Source organism: Haematobia irritans, chromosome 5 (genome assembly GCF_050003625.1).
Source record: "Haematobia irritans isolate KBUSLIRL chromosome 5, ASM5000362v1, whole genome shotgun sequence".
NCBI lineage: Eukaryota > Metazoa > Arthropoda > Insecta > Diptera > Muscidae > Haematobia > Haematobia irritans.
In genome coordinates this window covers 67,346,019-67,370,443 of record NC_134401.1, presented here as the reverse complement: position 1 = coordinate 67,370,443, position 24,425 = coordinate 67,346,019, and the positions used below count along the sequence as shown (strand labels likewise).

General features: G+C 35.5%; 1 protein-coding gene and 1 long non-coding RNA gene across 6 annotated transcripts in view; one reads left to right on the top strand and one right to left on the bottom strand.

Moving 5' to 3' along the window:
• Positions 1–24,425, bottom strand: part of Slik (Sterile20-like kinase) — a 78,912-nt gene that overhangs the window by 4,255 nt on the left and 50,232 nt on the right. For 4 of the 5 annotated variants that reach the window (XM_075310649.1, XM_075310647.1, XM_075310648.1 and 1 more), the window contains exons 10-11: positions 9,584–9,716; positions 8,066–9,182 (exon numbers count right to left, since the gene is read on the bottom strand). In XM_075310649.1, the coding sequence (XP_075166764.1) occupies positions 8,163–9,182; positions 9,584–9,716 (1,153 nt within the window). In that variant the 3' untranslated portion in view covers positions 8,066–8,162. The remainder of the gene's footprint in view (positions 1–8,065; positions 9,183–9,583; positions 9,717–24,425) is intronic. The other variant, XM_075310651.1, reaches the window with a different exon arrangement.
• LOC142238919 (uncharacterized) lies at positions 20,474–21,153 on the top strand. The gene is made up of 3 exons (XR_012722862.1): positions 20,474–20,679; positions 20,773–20,861; positions 21,016–21,153. It is a non-coding gene; the product is annotated as an uncharacterized LOC142238919 (long non-coding RNA).

Sequence of the window (24,425 nt, the reverse complement as noted above, 5' to 3'; positions counted from 1 at the left end):
GGGTTACGTTAACAAATCACACAAAAAGCTTGTGAAAAATGTTCTCACTAGGAGCCACCGTGAACAATGGTTACCATGCCCGCCTTGCATACAAAGGGTCATGGGTTTTATTTTATTTGAAAAAACAGGCACAACAAGATTTACATCTTATAAATTACAGTGCTAGTTTCAAGTTGTGATACAGAATGTAATTTTGTCACAAAACAATGAAAAATAATATTGAATTAACAAAAGAAAAAGTGTATGTATAAATAAGTACAATAATATAATACCAGTTTCGACCAAACACCAAACAATTTTTCAGCGATGAATTTTCCTCTCTCAGTAATGCTGGGCTAAACCCCCCAGCAAACGCACTGACATTTTCGACTCAAAAATTTCAAATGAAAGCAGTGATTAATAAAATTGTACACGGAAGTCTGAATATTTGAATAAACTTCACCGACGCTATAAATGGAAACGACCATATAGAACATGAGCTAGTAGTTATTAAAGATGAAAAAGTATCCCCTAGCGAGTGGAAGATAGGTCGTATAGAAGACTTATTCGGGATTCGATCAGAATTTACGGGTTGTAGATATTAGGACCGTCAACGGTATAATTACAAGATCCATAATTAAAATTATTAAGTTGTTTTCGAACAATCAATAGCCCCTTACATGTTTATGTCACAAATACGGTACTAACGAGATTTAACTTTCAGAAAACGGCTGCTTATTTACCACAACCCGACCCCTCACCAGTAGGTGAGTCTGGATTCACGTACTGGTGATTCAATGACGAGCCAACACCTTATATTGCAGGAATTGTTTGGCTAGGAGCCACCTGGCACCCGATTGTCCAGTTCTGACGGGATGCCGAGAGTGCAGAATCAGGCATCGCACCCTGCAGCACGGTGCTCCACATCTTAAGCCCTTGGGAGCACCTACGCCACAAATCCCGCTGATCCAAGGCGATGCCGAGGAGAAGATGCCCGAAGTCGAACTGCCGTATATTTTTACCAACGGCGATAGTAAAGGAAGCAGGTTCCATTTGAGCGTTGGCGTGAAGTACGGGGTTTGTTGTGCCAATCAGCCCCAATCTCGCGCATAGCATATTCCGTAGTGAGGAGGTTTGGATTTCAAATAATGCGAAATGGTGACCATCGGTGAGAATTGCCCCGCAATCCAGACACCCTAGTCAACAAACCATATTCAATGTGGATGCATCCGTGACTAGGGATTTACCCAGGAGAGTATATTCGGAAGCGATAATAGAGGACCCAAATATAGACATTCAAAACCCCATGGCTCACCGCGACATTCGATCTAATGATCCAATAGATTTAGAAATTGGAGGAGACGTTTTCGCATACCTTAGGTGGCGTGATATATCCATTACAGATCTAGGGAAAGTGTACGCCCAAAAAACGCTTTTGCTGCCCCGAAAAAGTAAAGTATCGCGAAGTGACAAGTGTATAATAAACATTTATAATAAATTACATAAAAAATTTAGTGAACAACAATAAAACAAAGTTTTTTTAGGAAGACATTTAATGACCCAATATTTTTTGAAGAAACCTACACGAAGTGAAACAACACTGAAGTGCGGGACACATAAAACATTGAATACAAGTGCCGGACACATAAAATAACTAAACCTAGTGAATTAACCCAAAACTAATCTAATATTGTCCTAATCCCTGTATTTTTTTATTTCAATCAAATCAATGAAGTATAAATGATTTTCTGTTAATTAAATTATTTCGATTTTAATATTTTATATTCAATAAAATTTGTGAATATCAAAACGAATTTCCACCTAACATCTTCGAAAGGCAAAAAATTGATTGCGCGATAAACAAATATTATTTGAGTATAACGTATTGTTCACGCGAAGCTATTCTTAAGATGTGAATTCTGGTTGTTCAGCAAATTCAAGCGACAGCTCGAAAATATGGAGTCGAAGTAGATATTCCCAAGATAGTACTTAATTTCCCAGCAAGAAAAGCGTCGCCAAAAAAAGAAGTGAAAATGTTCTTTTTGGACCCCGAAGTGGTGCATAATTGGCGCAGAAGCGATGAATTTAACATAGGACGGATGTCCACCGTTTCAACATCCGTTACACTGAATATGCATCACTTCTTAAGGTATGATCCGAATTCAGTGTTCTAGATGTGAAGTAAAAAGTTCTGTGATATTTTGATAAAAAAAAAATTTTTCAAATTTTCTATGATTTTTAATGCATTCTAACGCTTGTCTGAAACGATTGACCTCAAATATTTTCACAAATTCGCAAATTTTCTAGACTGCATTTTTTTCGAAATAAATTAAATAATTTGTATTATTTTATTAGTTCTTACTCTGTTTTTAACCTATTTAAAAAAAAAGTTAAATTTGCTATTTAAAAATATGAAAAAAAGCGAGTTATAAAAAATTTAATTAAAAGAACTTCTTGAGTAGTTAAAATAAAGAACTTCTTTGATGCTTTTAAAGTTGTGTCCTTAGAAGTACCTCCAATTTTGTTTTGCTGGTTTATTCTTAATGCTTGTAGTGATATTCGATGCAAAAGGTCTTCTCAAATGAATGGTAAAAAATCAAAACAATACATCACAAACCAATTTGAAACCATCCACAATAGACAAGTTTTCCAAATTAAAAACGATAATATATTCAATAAGAATTCAATAAGAATTTACTCGAAGCGCCACATTGTTATGAAGAAAAAATGCAATTTTTCGAATAATCGCAGTTTAAATTCCGGCATTCATTTATTATTTATTCTTTATAGTTTTCATTTTATGTTCTTGCAATAATGCATTTTTAATGTATTAAAATTGTTATAAACTTTCAGCGTATTTTTTAAATTTTTACTTAGCAAGTTTATTCTATTGCCGATTTTATGTTTAGCTCAAAGACAAGGTACCTTCCATTTTATAGCCGAATCCGAACGATGCACAGTTGTTCCAAATCGCTTTTCTTGGAAACAATTCTGCAACTTTTGAACGGACAAAGATATCAACATATTTAAAAAAAAGATCGCGAGCGTGTGTGAATATATGTAATAGTTTGCGAGATATGGGCCCACAATTTATTTTGTTTTGCAAAATTTTAACAAAGTGGGGTCAGTATTTTGAACCTACAGGGTCCGTTTTGGCCGATCCTTGTTTTCTTTTATTAACTGAAATACCTACGAATATAGGAAGAAAAAATTGTGTACCTATGTGCTTTATATTAGAAGTTGTAATCTCCACAATTCCAAAAATTCAGAATTTTGACAAATTTTTTCTTTCCGTCGTAAATTTTTTGGTATATATTTTCCAATCCTTTTTGTTTATTTCTAATAGAACATCACATAAAGATACGTTTTAAGCTTTTATCGGTTATTTTTTATACATATATATACGGGCATGGTAAACATTGAAATTGTAGGACCAATTATAAAAAATAAAAAATAACAAGTATATGCGGCCGTAAGTTCGGCCAGGCCGAAGCTTATGTACCCTCCATCATGGATTGCGTAAAAACTTCTTCTAAACACTGCCATCCACAATCGAATTAATTAAGTTGCGGTAACGCTTGCCGATGGCAAGGTATCTTAAAACCTCCTAACACCATCTTCTAAATTGTATGTAAATCCGTACGTGGTATATATTAAATCAAAAAAGATCGAGCCAATAAGTTTGACAAAATAGACATAAAATTTTGACAAAATTTTCTACAGAAATAAAATTTTAACAAAATTTTCTATAGAAATAAAATTTTCACAACATTTTCTATAAAAATAAAAATTTTGACAAAATGTTCTATAGAAAGAAAATTTTGACAAAAATTTCTACAGAAATAAAATTTTAACAAAATTTTTTATAGAAATAAACATTTGACAAAATTTTCTATAGAAATAAAATCTTGGTAGATTATTTGTGGCTCGAGTGGCAACCATGATTATGATCCGAATAAAATTTGCACAAAATTTTCTATAGAAATAAAATTTTGACAAAGATGAAAATTTTGTTATGAACCGAATAAAATTTTAACAAAATTTTCTCTAGAAATAAAATTTTAACAAAATTTTCTCTAGAAATAAAATTTTGACAAAAATTTCTATAGAAATAAAATTTTGACAAAATTTTCTATAGAAATAAAATTTTGACAAAATTTTCTATAGAAATAAAATTTTGACAAAATTTTCTATAGAAATAAAATTTTGGTGGATTATTTTTGGCTCGAGTGGTAACCATGATTATGAACCGATATAGACCAATTTTTGTGTGATTGGACCAATTTTGGTATGGTTGTTAGCGACCATATACTAACACCACGTTCCTAATTTGAACCGGATCGGATGAATTTTGCTCCTCCAAGAGGCTCCGGAGGTTAAATCTGGAGAACGTTTTATATGGGGGCTATATATAATTATGGACCGATATGGACCAATTCTGTCACGGTTGTTAGAGACCATATACCAACATCATGTACCAAATTTCAGCCGGATCGGATGAAATTTGCTTCTCTTTGAGGCTCCGCAAGCCAAATCTGGGGATCGGTTTATATGGGGGTTATATATAATTATGGACCGATGTGGACCAATTTTTGCACGATTGTTAGAGACCATATACCAACACCATGTACCAAATTTCAGCCGGATCGGATGAAATATGCTTCTCTTAGAGGCTCCACAAGCCAAATCTGGGGATCGGTTTATATGGGGGCTATATATAATTAAGGACCGATATGGACCAATTTTTGCATGGTTGTTAGAGACCATATACCAACATCATGTACCAAATTTCAGCCGGATCGGATGAAATTTTCTTCTCTTTGAGGCTCCGCAAGCTAAATCTGGGGATCGGTTTATATGGGGGCTATATATATTTATGGACCGATGTGGACCAATTTTTGCATGGTTGTTAGAGACCATATACCAAGACCATGTACCAAATTTCAGCCGGATCGGATAAAATATGCTTCTGTTAGAGGCTCCACAAGCCAAATCTGAGGGTCCCTTTATATGGGGGCTATACGTAAAAGTGGACCGATATGGCCCATTTTCAATACCATCCGACCTACATCGATAACAACTACTTGTGCCAAGTTTCAAGTCGATAGCTTGTTTCGTTCGGAAGTTAGCGTGATTTTAACAGACGGACGGACGGACATGCTTAGATCGACTCAGAATTTCACCACGACCCAGAATATATATACTTTATGGGGTCTTAGAGTAATATTTCGATGTGTTACAAACGGAATGACAAAGTTAATATACCCCCATCCTATGATGGAGGGTATAAAAACAACCAACTTATTTTCAAATTATGTTACAACGGGAATGATAAAAATAGAACACTTTCAAGCACAAAATATCGACGCGTAAATAAACATTTTATAATTATAGTATATCAACTAATCACCAATTATAAACCAATACATTTTAACAAATGTGTATATGTATTATGAAAGTATTAGTATGTATATGATCAAATAAACTACATTATGAAAATGAATTCCAATATACTACTACGAGGGCAGTTCGGAATCTTCTTAGCCTAGCACAAAAAGCGCGGTATTAACAGAAAAACGTTAAGTGTTTTGGAAACTTCAATCTCTATTATGAACACTTGTTTAATTTTGTTTCGATCTGGCAACTCCTTCATATAGAAACAAGTGTTCAAAAGAGACGCATCCGCATTTTTTTTACAATGGAAAAATTAGAAATGCGTGCTGTCGTTAAATATTTACATAAAAAAGGTTTTATCGGGGCAAGAAATTCATAATGATATGGTGAATGTGTTAGGTGAAAGTGCTCCTTCGTATGCAACAGTAAAAAATTGGGTACTGAATTTAAACGTACAAGCATTGAAGATGAACCACGTAGTGGACGCCCAAAAACAGCAACAACAACAGAAATTGTAGCCAATGTGCATGATATGGTATCGACGAATAACAGTGCGTGAAATTGCTAATATCATGGGCTTCTTAAGTGATCGAGTCCATTTAATTTTGCATGAAGCACTACAGATGAAAAAGATTTCTGCAAGATGGGTGCCGCACTTCTTAACAGTCGATCAAAAACGCATGAGAATGAACATTTCTCAAGCTTGGTTGGATCGTTTTAAGCGAAATAAAATGGATTTTAAGCGTCGTTTCATAACTGTTGATGAGACATGGATCCACCACTATACTCCAGAGACAAAAGAACAATCCAAACAATGGACTGAAGCTGGAGGAAGTGCCCCAAAGAAGGCAAAAACAATTCAATCGGCTGGTAAGGTTATGGCAACGGGTTTTTGGGACTTCAAAGGTATTTTATTGATTGACTATCTGCAAAAGGGTAAAACAATAAATTCAAAGTACTATTGCAACCTTTTGAATAAATTGAATGTACAAATTCGTGAAAAACGTCCTGGCTTACAACACAAAAAAATAATTTTTCATCAAGACAACGCACCAGCGCACAAGAGTGTTTTAACAATGGCTAAAATCAACGAATTAATGTACGAGTTGCTTGACCACCCACCTTATTCTCCTGATTTAGCTCCCAGTGACTTTTACTTGTTCCCAAATCTAAAAAAATTCCTTTCTGGCAATCGTTTTACCTCAAATGAAGATGCAATTACAGTTGTAAACCACTATTTTGAAGACCTTGAGGAAAATTATTTTAATCAAGGGATGGAATTGCCAGAAAAGCGTTGGACTACGTGTATTGAAGTTTCAGGAGATTATATTGAAAAATAAAAATATTTTTGAAAAACTAACTATTCTCTTTCATTGATAGGCTAAGAAGTTTCCGAACCGCACTCGTATATATATACAAATATGAATCCACTATTGACTAATAAATGAATAATGAAATAGAGCCTTCCCACAAGGTTTTTATTCACAGCAAACGGCAACTCTATAGAATGACGCTCTCAGCATCGATGGTTATGATGAAATCGTGTCTGTTAAAATCTCAAATATTTTTACAAAGTTAATTCTTTCCAAGGTACTTTAGACTTTCCGAAGTAATGCAAAACATTTTTAAAGAGTGGTGGGACCAGCTATTACAAATAAGCCATTGATTTAGAAATTGAATAGGCAACGTTCAAAAAAAAAAAGCTTTTTACATTCAAATATATTTCATTAATAACACTGGCGTAGATAAAGGGGTTTTATGGGTTTGCCAAATAAGATTCAGTATTTCTTCAAATTATGATTGTATATCATTTTATTAAACATTTGGTGTTTTTGCCATCTACTCGAATTAATTGATTTCTTTTTGAGGTATATCAACAAGGTACACAAATTGTAGCTTTCACCCAATAGGAGGGCGGTGCTAGCTACGGCAGTGTTCAACGGACAATTGTGATAAATAAAAATTCAAAATAAAATTATTTTATAAAAAAAAATTGAGATATTCAATTTGTTTTAAAATGATAACAGAAAAGTGTCGAAATGAGAAAAGAAAAAAAAATGGTCCTCATATTTGATGGTAAGAATTACTTCAATTATTCTTGCGAACCGTAACATATTTCCTCTTATTTCGAAGCAAACATGGATAATTTTTCATATTTCAATGACTATATGAAACTGACGTTGTTGTTTTTGTTATACTGAGAGTACCTTCCTTAATATGACCTGATTATACCTTTACATGCAAATCTTTTGTGCCTTTTCCATCAATAGCAAATTTGTATATTTCCTTTTTAACTTGAAACTTCAATTACCAAATGATTTATGTAATCTGTTTTAACGCTTTGAGCAGTTATTGTAATGGTTAGAGTTGTAATATTTGCTGTGTAACTAAAAGTTTGAAAAAAGGATAATTCAATAGTATGCTAAGACCAATCAAGTTGTTTAAAATCATGCAATTCCGGAGCTTTTGTTTGACTTACAAAGGCTTTCTACATTTTATAATATGCAAATGGAAAACTTTTTTGACTTAGATAATTTTTGAATGGGCATAACTATAACTATATTTTGGCAAATGCTATACACTGGACCCACTGGATGTTAATATACATATAGGGGAATTAAAACTATATGGATTCAAAGAAAATTATGAATGCGTATTGCTACAAGAATAAATGGTATGGAAATATAATTACAGGTTAGTGTGAGGAACCGCAGCATGCGACTTTGCAATGGTAGAGACATCAATGATTGGAATGTGCTGGTTATGGCAAAATAATTTAGTATTACAAACTACGCCCCAGAATCGACATCTTTGGTGTTTTGTTTGTCTGTAATATTCGGTGTTATTCTTGGTAGTGTAAATCTCGGCCCTCTTTGAAGGAAAAATCCTTCGTACGGCTTTTCATCTTCGAGTCTTTCTGAACGTCTTAATGTAGCACGAAGTTGAGGGTCAATCTCATTGAGAAGGGCAACAGCCTTTTCAGCTGCAACACTGTCATCAGATACATCTTGTTGACGCTGACTGGCTGCAAATCCTCCTGGAATATTGTGAATAGAGTATGATGCATTCATGGAGGAACTCCTTTCAGGCAAAATTGATGGGCGTTTTATAGCGAAAGACGATGAAGGATATAAAAGAGAGCGAGTATCTACTCGTAGATTCCTTATATCTTCACTTACGGATTTTCTGGCAAGTTTGTTAAATGCTACATTTTCTGTATGTTTGCGGAGCTCAACCATGGAAGGATATGAAGATTTGAACGTAGTTAAAATTGGGTTACTTTCTTCTTTGATAGTATGTATAGCGTTTTGAATCGGTGAAGTTTTAATTTGGACTACACCCTCTTTACCAAACACTTCAGTATCTGCACGTAGTTCAACGCCCTTTCGAATAGAATTTACGTTATATTTCAAATTGCTAGCCGTATTCACGTTATCATTGATATTTGTATGATGGCGAGTCATGGAATGTGCTCCATCTTTTAATTCATTGAAACCCCTTGCACGCTCCTGTTTACAAAATAATGGTGTACTTGGAACGCTTTTGCTAAGATCTGGCACAGAACTACGGAAGCTTGAACTAATGCCTGAGGAGAACATTGACAGTGTTCTTGATCGAAGCATATGTTGAGCGTTGTTCAGAAAAACTCCTTTAGGTAAAACCCGAGGTATATCATTGAATATTCCAACCAAATAGCTTGGCAATTCAATAGGCCGCATCATAGTTTCTTCGTATATACTTTCATCTTCTACAATTTCATGGCGCTTCCTGAATTCCTGGAAAACTGTTTTGAACGATTCGACCAATTTCTTATTTGTAACATAAATATCCAACATTTTGCAAGCGAACAGTCCATAGAAACGGGGTTCAAGCATGCAGCCGTTTTGGCATTTTGTGTTAGTAGCAGAAGTGGTAGTAGTTATAGGAGTAGAATAATATTACGTTTTTAGGCAGTGGAGATTATCCAATTATATACGATCAAATGGCAGCAGTTATAGTAGAAGAAAAGAATAAACATATATGTAAGCTATTATCCATCACAATGTGCTTATACGTCGTATTCCTACATATGTATATACTTAGATATTATATATATGCTTATACGTCGTATTCCTACATATGTATATACTTAGATATTATATATATGTATAAATATACAACCACCGAAACCAACGTGAATTGATAAAACAATTTCAAATTGATTACATACCTGTTTCCGGGGAATCAACTGGTCTTTCCACTCCCTAAGTTCAGCCTTCAAGCGGTCATCTATTTGCGCCAATTTGGCATGTTCATGCTCTACTAAAGCTTTTCTTTTTTCATTTTGAAGCTGTTCAAGTTCCCTGGAAAAGAAATATATATTTTCATTTACAGAAGATATTGTTACGAATTTTATATTTCTAGATTTAAGTTTATTCAAATTAGTTTCCGTTAATTTAAAATTTCAAATTGTAACGGTCAAATTACGTCATCACATTCAAAATCATTTATTTTCTAGTACTTTCCTAAACATCTTTTATGTTCTTAGTTTCACAATAATTGTAGTAACCCCTTTCGTTTTGTTATTGTTGTAGTAATATGAGCACAACCCTCTGTCAGCTAAATTACCAGATAGGCAGAAACGACAAAGTGATTGTTCTAGATAATTGTAGGCAAGACTATGAACAGAAACGACAAAATGATTAGATAATTGTAGGCAAGACTATGAACATAATCAGCAATTTATGTGCGACATCTGCCGGACACTAGTACAACATTCCAGATGGCTGTAGGCAATGAAGACAACCAGTTGAATATGTGCTGTTAGATAAATTGTATCTAGATAGTTCTAGATGGTTGTAGGCCAGAATTTTCGAAATCGTCAAATCACGGTATATAAGCCCCTGGCGGAGGGAGCTGTGAAGTCAGTCGTAAGCTAAAGTTTATACAGTACACATCGTAGAGCAAATAAGTGAAACCAATCAGTTAAACAAATAAATTGTAGATTGTCGTTATTTGAAAAGAACTGTGCTTTAATTATCGGGTAATTAAATACGCCTCAATATAAAAACGTAACAATTGGTGTCAGAAGTGGGATAACGAAAAAAAATCTACAATGAAGTTTAATGAGCTTCGAGTGGAAGACTTAAAAAAGGAATTGAGCAAACTGGAGCAGTCGACTACAGGAAACAAAGCTCAGCTTCAAAAGCGTCTACTGGAAGAGTTCGAACGGCGCAAAATTGATATCGAGACACATGAGTTTGATTATAAGGAGGACATTGACGAATCAATACTCGTCAATACCAGCAGTGTAGAAAAACCATCTGTGGCTTCAAGTGTTGTGGATTACACCTCAATGCTCAATGTTTTGAGCAAAATGATGGAAGAGAATTCTAGAAAACTTATGGAACAAAATTCTCTAAAAATGGAATTCTAGAAAATTGGAAGAAAATTCTCTAAAAATGGAAGCGAGTTCTAGAAAAATGCTGGAAGAGAATTCTAGAAAAATTATTGAGGAAAACTCCAGAAAGATGGACGAACATTTTAGAATTCTAAATGAGTATCTTCAACAAATTGCTGAAGGCATGGAAAAACGTGTGGACCATATCGAAAGCCAAATTGGGGAGCTGAATAAGAAGATTATTTCTGTGGATGAGAAAATTATGGTTCATGATGAGAAATTTCTACACATTGAAAGAAAAATGTCAGAGCTGGAAATTAAAGGTGGACCAGTGCGCGTTATCGAGGGCTCGAAAACCAAACCTCCTGTTTTCGATGGCTTCATTCAACTTCATTTGATGTATTCAAATTCCAATTCGAAATGGTTGCTTCTAGAAATTTATGGAACGACAATGACAAAGCAATTGAACTTCTATTGGCATTAAAGGGCAATGCCACTGATGTGATACAAAGCATTCCCGCTGCCTCTAGAAATAATTATAATGAAGTAATAGCGGCACTTCAACTTAAGAACGGCGGAGAACATAAGCAAGACCCATATAGTGGACGAAGTTATAATTGGAGCGCATTTTATGATTGCTTTTGGTCTCAACTTGGATATGAAGCGTCGTGTAATGACCTGGTGCGATATCGAAATACCGGTAAACGTGGGCTACAGTGAGAATACACCTGTCAGATGTTTGACAATGAGCCAACCAGAGTCAATACCACCAAATGCTGAAACAATTATATGGGTTTCTATGAATGGAGATTGTGAAGTCGGCAAATTGTGGGTTGTTGAACCAGCAGAAAATAAAAACAACAACATCTTAATAGCAACTGCCCTGGTAACAACAAATGAAGAGGGACTTATACCAGTTCGAGTTTTTAATTTATCTGACCATCAAGAGCAAATTTGGAAAATTTTCGGACATTGGCAAATGTACTCTTGCCGAAGCAATAGTCGACTTGGAAAGCAAATCGCCAAAGAAGCATAATGAAGTGATGAAACATCTGGAAGGTTATGTCGAAACTTGGACACGTCATCCATCACCGTCCGAAAAAAATAAAGCCAAGAAATTGTTATGGAAAAATGCCTCCGCCTTTGCCATTAAGAAGAAAAATCAAGGGAGAACATCTGTGGTGAAGCATGAAATAAATACCACAGAAGGAAGATACATAAAACAGGCACCACAGGCAAAACGAGATGAGGTTCAAAAGCTCGTTAAGGAAATGGCGAAAAGCGGTGTGATCGAACCATCATCAAGTCCTTGGTGCTCGCCAGTTGTGCTGGTCAAAAAGAAAGATGGAAGTACCCGAGTTTGCGTGGACTACAGAAAATTGAATGATGTTACCAAAAAGGACAGTTATCCGCTTCCACGCATTGATGACACGTTGGACACACTAGAGATCGCCGAGAAAGACAAAGAAAAAGACAGCTTTTTGCGTTAATGGCGGTCTTTGGCAATTCAATGTAATGCCATTCGGGCTCTGCAATGCTCCGGCTACGTTCGAGCGATTGATGGAGCGGGTGCTAAAGGGGTTGCATTGGAAGTCCTGCTTGATATACCTCGACGATATCATAGTTATGGGCAAAACATTTGACGAGCACCTTAAGAACTTGAAGGAGGTTAGGTTAGGTTAGGTTAAAGTGTGCGGTTTAAGTTTAAATGGGCCATATTTGCTTGGTGTCGTTACAACCCTTGCAATTCTCCCATCGAATATTGGTCATCATAACAGCCTTCTCACGCAGTAAGAGCTTGCAGGTGGCCAGAGGCATACCAACAGATTCTAGTTCCCCTGGAATATGTAAGGTAGTTCCTAGCCTTGCTAACACATCTGCCTCGCAGTTCCCCGGTATGTTCCTATGGCCAGGCACCCATATTAGGTGAATATTGTACTGCTCAGCCATCTCGTTGAGAGATTTGCGGCAGTCTATGGCCGTTTTCGAGTTAAAGAACACAGAGTCCAAGGATTTTATTGCAGGTTGATTGAGTATATATTAATGCCAATATTTGTTGGAACATTACTTCTCAGCCAATTCACCACCTCTCTTATTGCTAATATTTCAGCCTGAAAAACACTACAGTGATTAGGTAATCTTTTCGCTATTCGAATTTCCAGATCTTTAGAATATACTCCGAACCCCACTTGTCCATTCAATTTGGAGCCATCAGTATAGAAATCTATATATTTTTTATTTCCCGGGGTCTGTGTACGCAACGCCTCACTGTTGTGAATTAGAGTTTCAAACTTTTTGTCGAAAAGTGGTTTTGCCAGGGTGTAATCCACAACGTTAGGCACATCTGGCATTACTTTGAGGACCGAACTGTGACCGTACATTTTTTCCGACCACAGCGATAACTCATGCAACCGCACTGCCGTTGTTGCAGCTGACTGTTTGGCCAAAATGTCTAATGGCAATAGATGCAGCATGACATTAAGGGAGTCTGTTCCTGTCTTACTAAATGCGCCTGGGATACATAAGCTCGCCATACGCTGAACTTTATCTAATCAAGTCGGTTTCTGAAGTGCCGGCCACCAGACTGAAGGAGGTTATCCAGCAACTGTCAGCCGCTGGTCTACGACTTAACGCTAAGATGTGCTCGCTTTTCCAGCGAGAAGTTAAGTACCTGGGTCATCATGTTACAGCAGAGGGCATATCCACCGATGAAGACAAAATTCAAGCCATTCAAGCCAGATTGGCCATGTCCCAAAAATCTCCATGAATTGCGCAGCTTCCTTGGGTTATGCACTTATTATAGACGATTTGTGCCAAACTTCGCTAGTCTCCATAAATTGACGCAAAAAGGTCAGAAGTTCCAGTGGAGTGAAGAACAGGAAGAGTCATTTCATCATCTAAAAGAACTTTTATGTTTAACTCCTGTTTTGGCGTATCCTATTCCTGGCGAAAAATTTGTTATGGATACAGATGCTAGTGCGTACGGAATTGGTGGTGTGCTATCTCAACAGATTGACGGTAAAGAAAAGGTCATCGGATTATTTAGCCGAACGTTATCCAAGCCCGAGAAGAACTATTGCGTAAGTAGAAGAGAGCTGTTTGCTGTCATAGAAAGCGTAAAGCATTACCACAAATACTTGTATGGGCAGAATTTCTTGCTAAGGACTGATCATTCAGCTCTACGATGGTTGCTTCAATTCAAGAATCCGGAAGCTCAGCTGGCACGTTGGATAGAAATATTCCAAAGCTATGATTTCACTATCGAGCATAGAAAAGGTGGCAAACACGACAACGCGGACGCCTTGTCATGTCGACCTTGTAATGTCGAATGCAAACACTGCTCGAAAGCTGAACATAAGGAAGAAATCGTTGATATCCGGCTGTTGCACGTCGAATCTGGAGCGGACTGGCCAACAGAACAGCGCAAAGACCCAACCTTGAGAAAAATTATTTCGGCAAAGAAGGAAGACAAGAAACCTAGCAAGAAAGACATCGCAGCCGAAAGTCCACTAATGAAATCATACTGGGCTCAATGGGACAGTCTATGTCTAGTCAACGGAACCCTACAACGTTCCAAGGTAAAGGATGTTTTGACGGAATTCCACAATGGACCTAGTGGAGGTCACTTAGGAATAACCAAAACAGCCGAGAAAGTGAAGCGACGATTCTACTGGGTTGGATGCCAGAAATCAATTGCTGAATGGGTGGCAAATTGTGAGAAGTGCATAAAGGCGAAAGGGCCAAGAAGAAAAAGTAGAGGTCTTATGCAAGAGTATAGGCCAGGAGCGCCTTTTGAAAGAATAGCAATGGACGTTGCAGGCCCTTTCCCAGTAAGTGATTCTGGAAATCGATATGTCCTTGTGGTCATGGACTACTTCAGCAAGTGGCCAGAAGTTTATGCCATTCCTAACCAAGAGGCGAAGACGATGTAGTCGACAAGAACTGGATATGTCGCTACGGTGTGCCGTCCGAGATACACTCAGACCAAGGAAGAAATTTTGAATCGACCATATTCCAAGAGATGTGTGACTCCCTTGGTATCAAGAAAACAAGGACTACGCCATTGCATCCACAGTCTGATGGCATGTTAGAAAGGTTTAATCGTACTCTGGAAGAACATCTTCGAAAGGTGGTAGATAACGGCCAACGAGACTGGGACGAGCATATACCAAAGTTTTTGCTGTCGTATAGATCAGCCATACACGATTCTACGTCACGAACACCGGCCAAGGTCCTATTCGGAACGGAATTGAAGTTGCCCGGAGATTTGATATTCGGCGCTACACCCAATGAGCTCGCCATGGAAGAAAACAGTAACGACATACCAAACACATTTCGTAAAGTTCACGAACCAGTGCGAAACAAAATAAAAATGGTCAGCAACAGGATGAAGGCGAGATATGATCGTGCAGCGAACACTGAGGGCTTTAAAGAAGGACAACTGGTTCTGCTATTCAACCCGCAACGAAAGAAAGGATTATGTCCTAAACTACAAACACAGTGGGAAGGCCCATATAAAGTCATCAAGAAAATCAATGACGTTGTATACCGCATTCAAAAGGACGACAGCCCAAGGTCAAGGATGAAAGTCGTTCACCTGGAACGTTCGCTCCATACGGAACGAGTTCTGTGCCTGTTCGGGACGAACAGGCTTATGCGGGAGGCAGAGTTACGAATTTGATATTTCTAGATTTAAGTTTATTCAAATTAGTTTCTTGTAGGCAAGGCTATGAACATAATCAGCAATTTATGTGCGACATCTGCCGGACACTAGTAGAACATTCCAGATGGCTGTAGGCAACGAAGATAACCAGTTGAATATGTGCTGTTAGATAAATAGAAAATAATCAAGCTTGAGATCGTTTTTTGTATGTATTGGTTTCTTTATTTTTTAATATTTCGCAACTACATTGAATTTCTTCATCAGGAGTCGATCTACAATAAAAGTGATTTGATAATTTTTAATCATGACATGTAAAATTTTTTCTCCAAAAATTGTTTTTCAAATTGCAAATAATTTTAGTGGTTTATGCTACTAATAACTATTGGTTTTAGTTTACAAAATTTATAAATAATTAAAGATTTTAACAATTGTATATTAACAAGTATCAGGAGAACAGGAAAAACAAAAGGAATTACATTATACACTTACGTATACAAAACATTCAAGTGTAAAACAACAACAACACAATAAAGCTTAAAACTAGAGTAGTATCACTACGTTCGTCTATTACTATTATTGCACTGATTTCCCTCTTGCTTTCTCTGATGCTGAGTACTTGTATATCTACTTGTCTTGTCTATGATGTGTCTGTATATGTGAGCAATGTTATCTGTATCTGATTTGTAGTTTTTTCTTCTCTGTGGGTACATTGTTAATGTACAACATTTCTAATGTTAATCTTTTGCTGTTGCTACTCTCTCTCCAATACTCTCACATCGTCAAAGTTCGGGTGATGTTTCGTTGTCGCACAGTGTGTTGCAAGCGCTGTTTTTTGGAGTTTGTTCATTATTGTTTTGATTTCAGGTTAAAACCAACAGAGAAAATGTATGTTATCATTATTTTATCCTATTGTACTAAGATTCAAATTTTACCAGTCAGTCTGGAATAAACCGCAAGTGGCCCTGGCTCAGTTTCGGGAAAACGTGTTAAGAAATAAATCAAACTTTACTTTGGAAGTATACGTTTATATAAAATAATTATATCGGGCAACACAATACGAATAGGGTCTTATAACTTAGTGTGAAACATCAAGGGAGATATGGCTGAAATTGGAATCCACCTTCCAATTAAAGGGTCCGGTCAGGAAGGCCACACACTAAAACTTTTCGTTATGCATACTTGAAGAGGATCAATCACACAAAGCAATAATCGAACGGGATGAACATAATGCAAAGTATGCACAGCCAAAAAGGGACAATGTCAACGGAAATTTTCAAAAGTCAACAAGAGAGAACAAAAATGAAAATGCAAAGCCACAAACAAAAGCGCGAAAACAGGATTGCTTCAAATGCGGCAAATTTGGTCATTTCGCAAGAAACTGCAGATGTGTTTGGAGCCTTCAAAAAGTTTAAGAAATCGGCGGAGTTATTGACTGGCAAAGAAATAAAACTTCTTTAAACCGACAACGGAACCGAGAACATAAACAAGCCATGTAATGAATTCTAGAAGATGCAGGTATTAGAATACGATTGACAGCCCCTCAAAAAAATAATGTTGCTCACCGTTTATGTCGATGATTTATTAATAGCTACAAATGACAGCACGATGCCAAATCACATAAGAAAATCATAGCTAAAATATTTGAGATGAAATATCTCGGAAAAGTTTACAAATGTTTGGGCTAGAATTCAACCACAATTTGGAAAATGGTCAAATATCACAAAAGCCAAAGGGATATATTGAATCAGTTCTTCGACGTTTCAAAATCGTAGATTGTATACCGGCTCTGAGACCTTTGGAACAACAATGTAAATTGGATAAACCACTAAAACCAGATTTGACAATAATGCAGAAATACCCATACCAAAATTTGATCGGCGCCCCCATATATTTGCAATCAACAATAGACTCTATATTGCATTTGGCGTTAATTTTTTAAGTCAGTTCAACTCCAATTACAATAGCGAGCATTGCCAAGCTGCTAAACGGATACTAATACACTTGAAGGGAACGATCGACTACGGGCTAAAGTATACTAAGAGTACTATTCAATTGTGTGGAGTGGTAGACGTAGACTGGGGATCGAATTTATCCGATAGACGTTCTTATTCTGGATTCGCCTTCATAATGTCTTCTGGGGCTATCAGCTGGGAAGCTCGCAAACAAAGAACAGTGGCATTACTTGTAGTGTATTTATAAGAGAGGTTGAGCATACTATTATTACTGTTAGAATTCTCTTATAAGAATAATGTTAAGTTTGGCATGTATGAATGAATGTTAAGATGGAATGACTCTTGTAATCATTGTTTATTAATAAAGTCAGTCGTTTGAATAGCTTACAACTGTTATGTTGTCAATGGACATATTATTTGGCGACGAGAAAAAAAAACAAGTAAGGAAAGTCTAAAGTCGGGCGGGGCCGACTATATTATACCCTTCACCACTTTGTAAGTCCACATTTTCGATACCATATCAAATCCGCCCAATGTGTTGGATGCTATATGAATCCATACACATATATTCTGTATCTGAGCAGATTTGTACAGAGTTCTGCAATACTTAAAGATTTTACATTTAAGTCGGCTAATGCGCTGAGTTGGAACACAATGTTAGTAAAGAAAAAAAGAGGAAACATTTAAATATGAACCAATTTTGCGGCAACTTCGCAAAAGTGTATTTATGATTTATCGGTCGATAGATGTGTAATAGAGTAATAGGAAAATTTAAGTCATTTTGATAAGTTTTCGACTTGGTAGTGGCGATTTGATAAGGAAAATGTAGGTATTTCGGCCAGTTTTGCCTAATAGGAAAAACATATATATGGAAGCTATATCGAAATCTGAACCGATTGCAATCAAATTTCACATGCATAGTTACTATGTTGAATCTACTCCCTGTGCAAAATTTCACGTAAATCGGATAACAACTTTGACCTCTGTGGTCATATGACGGAAAATCGGGCGAAAGATATATATAGGAGCTATATTAAAATCTGAACCGATTTCAACCAAAATAAACACGCATATGCAGAACCTTAATTCTACTGCCTGTGCAAAGTTTCAAGTTAAATTCTACTCCCTCTGCAAAATTTCACGTAAATCAGAGTAGCACGTTTGCCTCTGTGGGCATATTATTTAGTCCAAATCGGGCGAATGATATATATGGGAGCTATACCTAAATCTGAACCGACTTCAACTAAATTTTGCACAATTAACGATACTTTAAAACGTACTCCTTGTGCAAAATTTCAAGCAACTCAGGGCAAAACTCTGGCTTTTGAGGCCTTATAAATATATATGGGAGCTATATCTAAATCTGAACCGATTTTAACCAAATTAAGCACAATTCACGATACTATTAAACGTACTCGTTGTGCAAAATTTGAAGCAAATCAAGGCAAAACTCTCGCTTTTGGGGCCATATAAGTCCAAATCGGACGAAAGATATATATGGGAGCTATATCTAAATCTGAACCGATTTAGCTGATATTTGGCAGTTTTTACGGGACTGACAAAACATTCAGATGTACAAAATTTGAAGAACGTCGGTTCATAAATACGTGAATTATGATCAAATCGGTGACAACTATATATGGCAGCTATATCTAAATCTGAACCGATTTTTTCCAAAATCAATAGCGATTGTTTTCTACCCGAAGAAAGACGTTATGTCAAATTTGAAGACGATCGGACTTAAACTGCGACCTGTACTTTGTGCACAAAATTACATATACAGACAGACGGACCGACAGACAGACGGACATCGCTAAATCGACTCAGAATTTAATTCTAAGCCGATCGGTATACTAAAAGATGGGTCTATGACAATTATTTCTTGGCGTTACATACAAATGCACAAACTTATTATACCCTGTACCACAGTAGTGGTGAAGGGTATAAACATAAAAGTAAGCGTGTCTTTTCTTAATTGAATGCTAACAATTAAGTGAAAAAGAAACAAGAAATGGCTGAGAGACAAATATTCTTCGGAAGTATTGAATTCTTCACACCAGGTGAAGATTTTGCTTTATATGCCAGAAGGCTAAATCATTTACTTTCGTTAAATAAGATTGTTGACAATGGTGCTAAAATATCATTCCTCCTTAGTTTGGGAGGCCCAGACTTATATAAAGTGCTTACGTCCATAATTGCACCCAAAACAGAAACTGATAACTCTGTCCAGTATGATGATTTAATACAAAGGCTCATTAAACATTTTGCGCCAAAGAAAAATGTAATAGCAGAATGTTTTAAATTCTTTAAAAGAAACCAACACCATGATGAACCGTTACAAGAGTACATAGTAGAACTGAAACAAATGACACAGCATTGCGAATTTGGAGACTTTGAAGACAAGACATTATTAATACAATTCGTGTGTGGTATTAAATGCTCCAAAACCCAAAATCATATTTTGAACAATGTTGATATAAAAACATTTGATAAAGTAACGGAGATAGCCATGGCAATGGAACTAACCAACCACGACATTCAAATATTAAACACGAGCAATGCAAGCAATATAAATGCAATAAATAGGCAGCGGCCAAATAAATGGGGGCGAGGAGAGCAGCAAGATCTAAGTGTGGACAGAGAACAAGGTGAAATGTACAGATTACACACAAAAAATTTTTCACCAACATTTTTTCAATTAAACACTTAATTGAATTTGGAAACGGATTCAATTATTATGTTAATTGATTCAATTAATTATTTAATCAAATCCGAATAAAAACCAATCAAAAAAATGATTGATATTTGTTACGTTTCCAATTAAAATATTAATTGATTCAATCAATTTGTTAATCAATTCGGAAATAATTTTCAATTACAAACGTGATTGAAATTTTTTCCGTTTCCAATTACACATGTGATTGATTCAATCACCTTTGTGATTGAAACTGAATAATTTTGAGCAATGGAAAGAGCGAAAAGAGAACAAGAGAATGGGTATTTATTCAACAATGTATGATGGAGAGATCAGTCTGTGGAAGTAACTCGTAACGAACGTTTGGGTTTTTGTTTTTCGCGTAAATTGAAAAACATGATTGGCGACATTCTGTCTGCTGCATTCAAAATGTGTGCATAAATATTTTGAACGCAACAACAAATCATAGCAAAGGGTTAAAATAAATAAAGTGTGCAACAACAAACGGCCACGTGGTAAAGGTTTGAAAAAAATATATGACAGAACGCATTTGAAATTACCTGTGTTTGTGTTTTGTGGTATTGTAAAAATGGAAAACAATCTACGCTTATTGAAGGTAAGGAATTGTGAAATGTGAATAGCGTTTTCCATTGAAGCCTGTTTACCTTAAACGGACTAAAATAATATATTTTTTATTCATTTCTTTTAGTGACCAATTTTATTTCGTGAAATTGACCAATCAATCCCATCAACTCCATCATTTTATCAAATATATAATAATATGTTTGCAATAAAAAAGTGGGAACCGTATTGATCTTTTAAAATTATAAATTTTTTTCACTCCTAGTTTTCTTAAAACCAAGAGCGGTATGGGTTTGTTGGAAGATTCACCTTGAAGTTGCGAAGTAGCGTTGGCATTAAATTGCATTTTTGTTTTACCTGCCTTTTTCAGTTTGAACCCAAGTAGAGAGCAGTATATCTGGTATATAAACTAATGAGCTGAATTATGTAATGGTAAAAAAGTTCTTTCTTTTGGATTTAAAAATATGAAAAATATCCGAAAATAATAAAAATAGGTATTTTCCATTTATATTTTTTTCTATTTCCAGAATTTGCAAAGTATCATCAATATAATACCAAATTACATTTACATTGCTTTCCCATTATTTTTGTCGTTGATTGGTTCAAATCTTAATAGACGATTTCAATATGGGGAAATTTTGGAAAGGAATTGTTACTAAAAATAAATTACCGAGCTTCTTAATACACCTTTTTATGCTAAAAGACTACAACTGCAAAAGAAGATCATAAATCTGGAACTAAGAATTGAGCTTGATATTCTATGCAGGTAATGTTTAACAAAATTAACTTTTAATTGAACAAAATTAAATTCGAATTATTCTGTTTACTTTCAGAAAAACTAATTTAGTTTACAGGCTGCTGATTTATTGGAAATCTAGGCGCATCTACATATTAGAAGCAACATACTAACATGGTTATTATTATAAGGAAGATAATTATTTATATAATTTATTTTTTCACCCTATAGTTGTTATTGATAGTAGTTGTATTTGTAAGTTATGTTAGAACAAAACACAAATGACAAGAACCAAATTTATTTGTCTATTGCATAATTCAAAAAATAATAAAATATTAAATATGTTTTATAAGAAACACATATTTTCTTTTATTTCAAAAGAAAAAAAAACTAAATACGATTTTGGGGTCGCAATATATAAATTTTTTAATAGAAATTTATAGCCAATTTCAATTAATTATTTAATTGAATGAATCAAATAGTTGATTGATTTTTGTCGCGAAATTAATTAGAATTTTAATTGATTCAATTAAAACTGTGATTGAATTTTATGTTATAAATCAATCACGTTTTTAATTGATTCAATCACACAATTAATTGATTCCGTGACAAAAGTCAATTAAATTTTTAATTGAAAATCGTGTTGGTTTTCAATCATAATGGGTGATTGATACTATCATTTTCGTGATTGAAGACATTTCAATTAAAAAAATGATTGAATCCGCGATTTTCGTGATTGAAATCAAAAATTTTTTTTTGTGTGTAGTAAAGCAAAATAACCCACGATTGCATTGCCAAAAACAACAACCAGTGCGGGAGGTGAGGTGTTTTTTGTGCGGTGGTTTTGGACACATAAAAAGAAACTGTCAAAGGCGACAACGAAGACAAATAAATTCTCTTGAGCTAGAAGAGTTCAAAGACGAAGACGATGATAATTTTGGAGGCAGATTCATAAATAATTGTAAAATAAGTAGCGATTATTCACATAAGGTAAAAATAGATGTAGAAAATCAGTTAATAGAATTTGAGATTGATACAGGTGCATGCGAAACTATTATTAATGTTAATTATTTTGAAAATTATTTTATAAATTGTGAATTGATTAGAGAGGCAAGAAAAATGAAATTGATATCAGGTGGATATGTAGATACTTACGGGAAAATTAAAGTTAACATTATTGTAAGCAATAGACACTATAATTTAGAAATAACTATTCTGAACTCAAGAGAAAATTTCGCTCCATTACTTGGTCGTAATTGGTTGGACATACTCTTCCCATCTTGGAAAGGTTTTTTTCCTTTTTCAAATTGCGAAAAAACTATTTTTGGTATATGTAAAGACAACATTGGGATGGAATTTAAACACAAATTTGCGAGTGTATTTCAAAGAGATTGCATTGCTGTTATAAAGACATTCAAGGCTGAGATCGCATTAAAAGAAGATGCATATCCGATATTTTGTAAACCAAATGTGGTGCCATATGGGCTTAGACCAAAGGTTGAAGAGGAGATAAGACGACTTTGTGATGAGGGAATTTTGATAAAAATTACTCGAAGTAGATGGGCAAGTCCTTTGGTTGTAGTCAATAAACCTGATGGTTCCATAAGACTTTGTGTCAATTGCAAACGCACAATTAACCAATTTGTAATTAGTGAACATATTCCAATTCCAAGAATGGATGATATTTTTGCTAACATGGCGGATTGGAATGTATTTTGTAAAATTGATCGTATGGGAGCATATCTACAGGTGGAGGTGACAGAAAGATCGCGTGAGTTGTTGACTATAAACACTCACGTAGGGTTATTTCAGTATACCAGGCTTATATTCGGTTTGAAAACGGCTCCACAAATTTTTAATGGCATTATGTGTGAGATTCTAAGGGGTATTAATAAGGTTCACGTGTACTTTGATGACATTTTAATCGGTGGTGAGAATCAAATGGAATGTGAACAGAATCTGCATAGAGTGTTTGAGAAATTGAGCGAATTCAACGTTCGAGTTAATGAGGAGAAATGTATATTTTACGCAAAAGAATTAGTTTATTTAGGATACAGAATAAATAGCCAGGGTATTGCACCTGATGAAACTGGGGTTAAAGCCGTTCTAAATGCTCCTGAGCCCAAGGATAGATCTCAGTTAGCTTCATATTTAGGTATGATAAATTTTTATCACAAATGTATTCCAAACTTGTCCAGCGAATTAGCTTGTTTATATCAACTTAATGGTAAGAATGTTCCATGGGAATGGAATGTGACTCATGCTAATGCCTTCAAGAGAAGTAAGAATTAGATTTTGAATATTGACACATTGACACATTACGATCCGGCCAAGGCCATTGTTGTTGCTTGCGATGCTAGTTCCTATGGAGTGGGTGCCGTTTTATCTCACATAATAGATGGGGTGGAAAGACCAGTTATGTTTGCTTCAAGCACCCTCTCCGTTTCGGAAAGAAATTATTCGCAACTCCATAAAGAAGCACTGGCTATAATTTTTGCTGTGAACAAATTCCATAAATATCTGTATGGGCTAAAATTTACGATACAAACAGATCACCAACCTCTGCGTACTATATTTGGAGACAAAAGAGATATTCCAGCTGCGGCGGCCAATAGATTACAACGGTGGGTCATAATTCTGTCAATGTACGACTATACAATTTGCTATAAAAAGGGGTCACAAATGCAGCATGCAGATGGCTTGTCAAGGCTCCCTTTGGAGTGTCCCACCGATATAGAAACGGTTAGGATTAATTGTATAATCCCTGGTAACATTCCCTTAAGTATGAAAGAGGTCCAATTAGAAATGGGAAATGACACTATTCTGGCAAAAGTTTTCGAGTGGATTGGAACAGGAACATGGCCTAGACAACTTAATAGCGATTTTATGCCTTACTACAGTAAACGTAATTCATTGGCTATAGAGGATGGGTGCATTTTTTATGGGAACAGGCTAGTTATACCTAATAGGTTGATTGAAAAGGTATTAGAGATGTTACATGAGGGTCATGTGGGTGTTGTTAGAATGAAGCAAGTTGCTCGTAG